We start from the raw sequence: 7,952 nt of genomic DNA on the forward strand, positions 1-7,952 counted from the left end.
ATAAACGAAGAACTCCTCATGGATAAAATTTAACTTTAGCCTTTTTTTTCCTTTTTGGAAGATGACATTAGTATAATTTGGTGTATTCTTGAAGGAGAGCTTTTCGTCTTGACCTATATCTATGCATGCTCAAATCGGGAGGAGGAAACTAAATTTTGATCCACCTCATTTAGGGGGGATTTATCCTCATATCCTCTAAACAAACTAAATCAACATGATCATCACCCTTCCTAAATGTCCCATTAAGTAGTGATTCTTGTAAACAAGCAGCAATAAATGTTGGTAGGATGTGATTGCTTCTCCTTGAGAAAAGATTGGATATCTATATAAGAACAATGTAATATGCATCTGAAGTAAAAACCCTTGTACCTTTCACATGTTGTTTATTTGGGGAGAGAAATAGAAGTTCCAAGTGAACAAGTTGGCAAAGGGAGCTAGAAGAGCTTGAAACCATCTTAGGGTAAATTAGATAATGGTTAGATTTGGCATCAACGCACCACATGGGAGTCTTGTGAGAGACCTAAATTGAGGTAATTAATTCCTTTGAAGAAGTAATCGTCAATCATATCTATAGAGAGGCCAATCTTATGATAGATTGTTTGGAAAAATTCATTGTAGATGGAATTGAATTCAGAAATTTGGGACCGGTTGGAAAACTCTTGTTCTCTCCATGGGTGGTTAGATTTGAAATTTGAACTTTATTTCTTTGTGGTATAACTATTGGAAAGGGTAAAAATTCTTAGGGATAGATTGTGTCAAGTTTATAATTGGAAGTAGATGCTTGTTCTCAATTTCCCCAAGGGTAGTTGATGTTGAATTTTAGATTCTTATTTCTCTATGTTATAGTTGTTTGATAGGGGTTGAAAAAGATAAGCATTCATAGGAGTAGACAACATTGAATTCCTAATCTAGAAGTATATGTTTGTTCTCAATTTTCCTACGAGCAATTAATTTTTTTTATAATTCTTAGTGTCCTAAGTTCAAGCCATTTGATAGGGGTTGAATGTGGTTGGTAGTGTGATTAGAGAAAGTAGGCAAGTAGCTAAGGTGGCCTATTCCCACTTTATGGCCCAACTATCTATTCTTGTCATTAAAACAAAAATAAAACACCATACATAATATGAGGCTTGATAATTATACCTCTTATATTGATATCTTGATCTATTGAGTACATTCCTTATATCTGATTTATACTTTCTATCTTCTATTCACTATTCTTCTATTCCCCTCATCATCTTTTTAACCTCATTTGCAATTGCCTACTTATATATCCTATTAGGGATGCAGCCCCTAGATGATATCCCTAAGAATAATCTCTTTCCTTAGTTACATATTCAGGAACTGTGTTAACAGATCACACCCTTATCTATCTCTCTAGATCGGTGTTTGTATTCTATTTTTTTTATCAACAATAACTATATTTAAACTAAATATAGTTTTCTTCTATATGTAATATTCACATAAATAAGAATGTCCTTTATTTTGATGAACCTATCTATTTGTATGTTTTTATTATAAGTTGCAACCCAAATAAAAGTTAGAACAAGAAAAAATTGTTCCTAACACCAAATATTTGAGCTTATCAATCAAGCTCTATATCAAATTAAAAGAAGTAGAAATGTAAAATATGCTCAATATACTAATTTATGACATAAGGTATGTGAAAAAATAATAATTGCAAGAAAATAAACACAAAAATCATACCACATCTTAGTGATTTGTTCAAAGAAAACCCTTTAAAGAGAAAGATCCCAATCCAAAGAAACTTAATGTGTTATTCAATATCAAATGGTAGAAGAGATTTTTCTAAAATTTTGCTCCCAAACAATACTGAGGATTAAAGAATAAATTGAGCTAGAAGAAAATGTCAATCCTCAAAAGATGCCCTTCGGTGAGGATTCCTTATTTTCAAGATCTCCTCCTTTATTATGTTCCCTTCTTATCCAAATTTCATTCAATTATTTACACATGACTAATTTGAATCTATTATTTATCTTTATTTCTTAAAGAATTACAAACATAAGATAAAATATTGTCATAACATCACATCATTTTATTTCTATATCATCATCATACCAAAAACACATCATCACATAAACACAAACTGAAATCAAATTATTGATAAAAGATGTCCTTGCAATAATCAGTTATCCATATACACATACTATACCCCATCTCTCACGACTATGACAAAATATGAGGACAAAATGCATATTCTCTTACGACTATCACAAAATATGAGAACAAAATTTAAAGGTGGTCTAGGAGCTGGAGGCTATAACAAAACGAATCCCTCTGGATGCCCCTCTGCTCTCCCTTGTGCCTCTCTCAAGCTAACATTCTCCATTGTCAATGTATCCATCCTCAACGGTACTTGTATATCTGATACTCTCATCTGACGAAGTGTCTCGAGCTCTCCTCGCAAACGATCTTGCTCTGTTTTGAGTCCATCTATCTTAGCACATAGTTGTTGCATACGATCTTGCTCTTGTTTGAGTCCATCTATCTTAGCACATAGTTGTTGCATCTCTATCTGATGAATTGTATCGAGCTCTCCTAGCACACGATTTTGCTCTACTTTGAGTGCATCTATCTTAGCACATAGTTGTTGCACAGGATGTTGCTCTACTTTGAGTGCATTTGTCTCAGCAAATAGTTGTTGCACACGATCTCGCTCTAATTTGAGCGCATAATTCGTAGCACATAGCTGTTGCACCTCTATCTGCATTTGTCTCTCCCTCTCTCGGGCCTGATCAGGTTGGATCTGCAGACTATTCCGTTCTGCTTGAGCTTGGTCTCTCTCAATTAGGGCCACACCTCTCACAAACTCTGCCCTTGCTAATCTCTCATAAAGTTGATCCATCTCTACCATAGCAGCATATATTTTTTCCGTGGCCCTATCGCACTCTGGAGTGTTCGCTGCGAAACACAAACACCAAAAAATGTTAGTTCCATGTATCTCGAATCACAAGAAGCTCTAACTATTTTCTAAACACATACTCATCTATATTTATGAAAACTCAGCGTGCGCAAAAACATATTTGATTTATGTGATTATTAACAGGTGTGACTGTGGTGTAATGACTATCAGGTTAATTCAGCAGTGGTTACATTTAGAATTCTTAAAAAAAGTGATCTAATCCTGCCTGAAATATTTAAAAGGAAAAGAAAAGAACATTTCAAGGCAGCCTATAATCTCTGCCAACATTCCGAAAACTAAGAAACCTTTAAGGTTGACCATAACCTAGAAAATTTAATTATCAAACAGTAAATCGCAAACCATAATGCAGTAACTACGAAAGAGAGACTTACCAGTTACTGAAGATGCAGTTCTTGTTGCAGATGCCTCTGAAGACGATAAGGTAAAACGGGGATATGTAGCGGAATTGGTAGTGGAAGTTGGTCCTGATGAAAATGACATCCCAGATGTTGGTACGGTTACAGCAGCACAAGTAGTGGTCTGTGCTAGTGCAGTCCCTTCACCAGATAAAGGAATTGTAATTGTAGGTGCACTGGTGGTTGATGAAGACGAAGCAACAGTGCAAAACGCATTTGATGGTTGCGATACAGAGGAGGATTGAGTTGCTGAGGAAGTGGGCGGATTTCCCACCTGAGTGTTGGAAGGCGTGGGTGGAGTAAATGCTATGCCTGGAGTGCGGAAAGACAGATCCACATCCAGAGCAGAAGATTGCGAAGGGATTGCAAAGAATGGCGTAGGTGGACAAACCGTAGGGGCGTCGAAGAGAGCCGTAGGTGGGTAAGCGGTAGTGCCGCCGAAGAGAGGCGTAGGCGCGTAACCCGCAGTGGCGATGAAGGGGGCACCAGGGGCGTAAGTCGCAGTGACGCCGGGGAAAGGCGTAGGTGTATCAGCCGCAGTGACTGATACGGGGAATTCAAATCCTCTGTTCGCCATGGCTAAAGTTCAAGTAATGCCGAAAAAGGATTAAAATTGAAAACTGAATCCTTGAACCCTAGGGTTTTGTAAAATAAACAATCTGTTGTTCCTGTAAGCCTGTTACCTGATTTGGTTTGTTAAAGCATTCTCCACTAGGATTTATATGATATCATAGGCACCAGTTGGGTTGGGTAGGATTGGCCGACCATATAGTAATAGAGGATTTATTATTTTATTTTAAAAAGATCTTTAAGATTTCAAGCGGAAACAAATTAACCTTAATTCACAACGTAGGGCTAGTGTATATTTGTGCTAATTATTTATTATAATTTTGCAGTATTGTTAGTTGAAAATTATATTATTTTAATTATATTTGAGTCTCATAAATTATAACTATTTTATTTGAAGAAAATGATATTTAATTATGAAATATTAATTATAATTATAATTTTAATAATATAGTATTAATAATTATTTAGGTTATTTAGTGTGGCTATTGTTTATTAAATTTAAGTATTTCTCATTGTTATCGTATCTATGGCTTGTAGAATGATACTTTGGGGGAAGGCAATTAGTTCTTTAATGACATTTGAACTGGCTTAGTCTCAAGTCTTATAATTGACAACATATATAGTAGGGTTTCTTTTATAAAATATATAAAATGTGAGTTTGTTTTTTAATCTGCAAAGTAGTTTTATTATGTTCTCTTGGTTTTGTATGAGAGCATCGAGGCAAAACAAAGCATTTGGTATTTCATTTATTGAGAAAGATACTAAACTTGGATTTTGATGAAAATCTTACATACTAGTTGAATCATCTTGTCCCCAATTTTGCATCACTTGATATAAACTTAATTGTGGTTCATATATTGTAGAGAGCTAAAACATAATATAGAATATAGTATAATAGATGAAATTTAATGTTCATGGGATTTTGGGATTTTAAAAAGAAATGGATGACATGTCATTAGCCAATAGAATATTTACTCTTATGAATAAATAAAAGTGTACTTCAATTTTTATAATTTTTAATAAAAATGTTTGTAATAGTTACCCTTACATATAACTATTAGTCAACGGACAACTAAATCATAATATAGAATATAATATAATAGATGAAATTTAAGATGAAATAGTTTAATTATTTATTTGCGTAGTGTGAATCAAATCCCTATAAAATAGCTAATAAATTTTATTATGTTTTCAGAAATAAAATTTGTAGAAATGTTATATTATATAAAAGAGTCACTTTATTTACATTTTTTTTGGCTGGGTAATAGGTTGAAGCCGATATTTTATCACTTTATATATAATGTTATGAATAGATAATGAAAAAAATTAAAATAGACATATATTTGTTATTATTTCTATAGTCTAAATTCTCATTTCTTAAGTTATAAAATTGTGAAAATTATTTTATAGCCATTTGATTGGCCAAAACAATTTGAGACAAATTTCATTAACTACAACAGTCACTTTTTTAGACAAAATTTCCATACATAATCTAGATCAATGGGGTAGCTTCTATAATATAAAGATCTAAATAAATATAAAATGTATGCCCTAGCCATAAGGGGTGCAACAAGGCAACACAAAGGTGTGCTATCAAAAATATAACTTACATATCATAAAAAATATTTTGGAAACAATTTTTTGTGCACAAAGGAAGAACTCCTCATGGATAAAATTTAACTTTAGCCTTTTTTTTTCTTTTTTGGAAGATGACATTAATAGAATTTGGTGTATTCTTGAAGGTGACCTTTTCCTCTTGACCTATATCCATGTATGCTCAGATTGGGAGGAGAAAACTAAATTTTGATCCACCTCATTTAGGGGGAATTTCTCCTCATATCCTTTAAAAAAACTAAGTCAACATGATCATCACCCTTCCTAAATGTCCCATTAAGTAGTGATTCTTTTAAACAAGCAACAAAAAATGTTGTTAGGATGTGATTTCTTCTCCTTGAGAAAAGATTGGATCTCTATATAAGAACAATGTAATATGCATCTCAAGTAAAAATCCTTGCACCTTGCACATGTTGTTTATTTGGGGAGAGAAATAGAAGTTCCAAGTGAACAAGTTGGAAAAGGGAGCTAGAAGAGCTTGAAACCATCTTAGGGTAAACTAGATAATGGTTAGATTTGGCTTCAATGCACCACATGGGAGTCTTGTGAGACACCTAAATACAAAAATTTAACTATTTACATAATGATTTTTGATGAATTGTGGAAAAAGCCTCCTACATCTAAATCAACATGATCATCACCCTTCCTAAATGTCCCATTAAGTAGTGATTCTTTTAAACAAGCAACAATAAATGTTGGTAGGAAGTGATTGCTTCTCCTTGAGAAAAGATTGGATATCTATATAAGAACAATGTAATATGCATCTCAAGCAAAACCCCTTGCACATTGTAAATGTTTATTTGGGGAGAGAAATAGAAGTTCCAAGTGATCAAGTTGGTAAAGGGAGCTAGAAGAGCTTGAAACCATCTTAGGGTAAACTAGATAATGGTTAGATTTGGCATCGATGCACCACATGGGAGTCTTGTGAAACACCTAATTATAAATTTTTAACTATTAAGATAATGATTTATGATGAATTGTAAAAAAAGCCTCCTACATCTAAAATAATTATTTCCACAATCTACATATTTCCACTAGAGTCTCTTGCCAACTTTCAATGAGATCTCAACTAGGAGGCCCATTGACAAATCCATCTCTACACAAAATCAAGCACACGTGGTGCTTGCGTAATTGATTGGTTCTTTTACAAAACATGTAAAATTACCCAAACCATTTTCAGTCATTCTCAAACAGTTCAAGTCCCAAAAATGGATAGGGAGATCATTTGATATTCATCTTTTCTTTCACTGATGGTGTTTGTCAAGGTTGTGTGCTTGGTAAGAATGTCAAGGATTCTTTTACTTTGAGTAGAGCCCATCGTGCTAAAGTACATTGGAGCTAGTTCATAGTGACCTCATGTTCTTTCTGACTCCATCTTTTTGGGGGCCAAATATGTGCTTACATTGAATGATGACTTCTCTAGGCATACATGGGCGTAATTTCTAAAGTACAAGACTGATGTCTTTAATTAAATTAGGATATATGAGGCATTTTTAGAGAAGTATTCTGGTCTTTCTATTAGACAGATATGCATAGATAATGACAAGGAGTATGTCAATCTAAAATTCCAAGACTTTTATCTTGAGCATGACATCCTTTTTGCCTACTCTTCTAGGGAGAATTTGAACTGCTAAATGGTTTAGGAGAATAGCCTTTGAAGGTTCATCTAAATTTGTTTTGTTAAAACTGATCCCCATTCAATTATACTAGAATATATTATGTTTACACAAAGAAGCAACATTCTCTTGGGCTTCTCTTCAAGGGAGAATTTTAACTACTCAATGGTTTAGGAGAATAGGCTTTGAAGGTCCATCTATATGTGTTTTATATGAACACCATGATTAGTCATTCAATCATATCCTTTTAGGTTGTTTATTTTCCCAAAAATAGTAGAGATGGTTTTGTTCCAAACTAGGATGAATCACTACTCTTCCTAATGACATCCTTAACCTTTTTAAAAGTTGGTCAGAGTTGAATCAGAATTGTATATATGGAGGTCTGTTGATTATTTTGCCCTCCATTATCTTATGGAAACTATGGAAAGAGAGAAACTAAAAAAGTTTCCAAGGAAAGAAGTTGATTTGGGGGTCATTCATCAATAAGGTGGAAGTTGTTAATGTGGAAGTGATGAATAGTAGAATTGGAAGTCAAATGAAAAGGGAAGTTTAATTTTCAAATTAGAATGGCTCTATTAGAATGAAAGGGTTGGGATTGAAGATTCCTGTTTACATTGGTATTGAGGATCAAATAAGTAAAATAACAAGGGAAAATTGTGTTTGGTCCACTCCTAAGATAGGTTGGGCTAAATTGAATTTTGATGGTGCTTCTAGAGCTAATCATGGAACCTTTGGAGCTGGTTGTGTAGTTAATACCTATAATGGTTCAATTTTATCTAAGTTGGAAAAGCATCTAAAAGATGACACAAATAACAT

The 7,952-nt window shown here is 33.7% G+C and overlaps 1 protein-coding gene across 1 annotated transcript; it reads right to left on the bottom strand.

Annotated features, from left to right (window-relative positions):
• Positions 1-2,275: 2,275 nt before the first annotated feature.
• On the bottom strand, positions 2,276-3,913 carry LOC131872472 (nucleoporin NSP1-like). Its single transcript, XM_059216075.1, has 2 exons — positions 3,313-3,913; positions 2,276-2,919 (listed from the first exon to the last, which is right to left on the bottom strand). Exons 1-2 carry the CDS (start codon positions 3,911-3,913, stop codon positions 2,276-2,278), a joined length of 1,245 nt encoding a protein of 414 aa, XP_059072058.1.
• Between the last annotated feature and the right edge of the window lie 4,039 nt (positions 3,914-7,952).

The sequence above is a fragment of the Cryptomeria japonica genome, unplaced genomic scaffold (genome assembly GCF_030272615.1).
Source record: "Cryptomeria japonica unplaced genomic scaffold, Sugi_1.0 HiC_scaffold_619, whole genome shotgun sequence".
Lineage (NCBI taxonomy): Eukaryota > Viridiplantae > Streptophyta > Pinopsida > Cupressales > Cupressaceae > Cryptomeria > Cryptomeria japonica.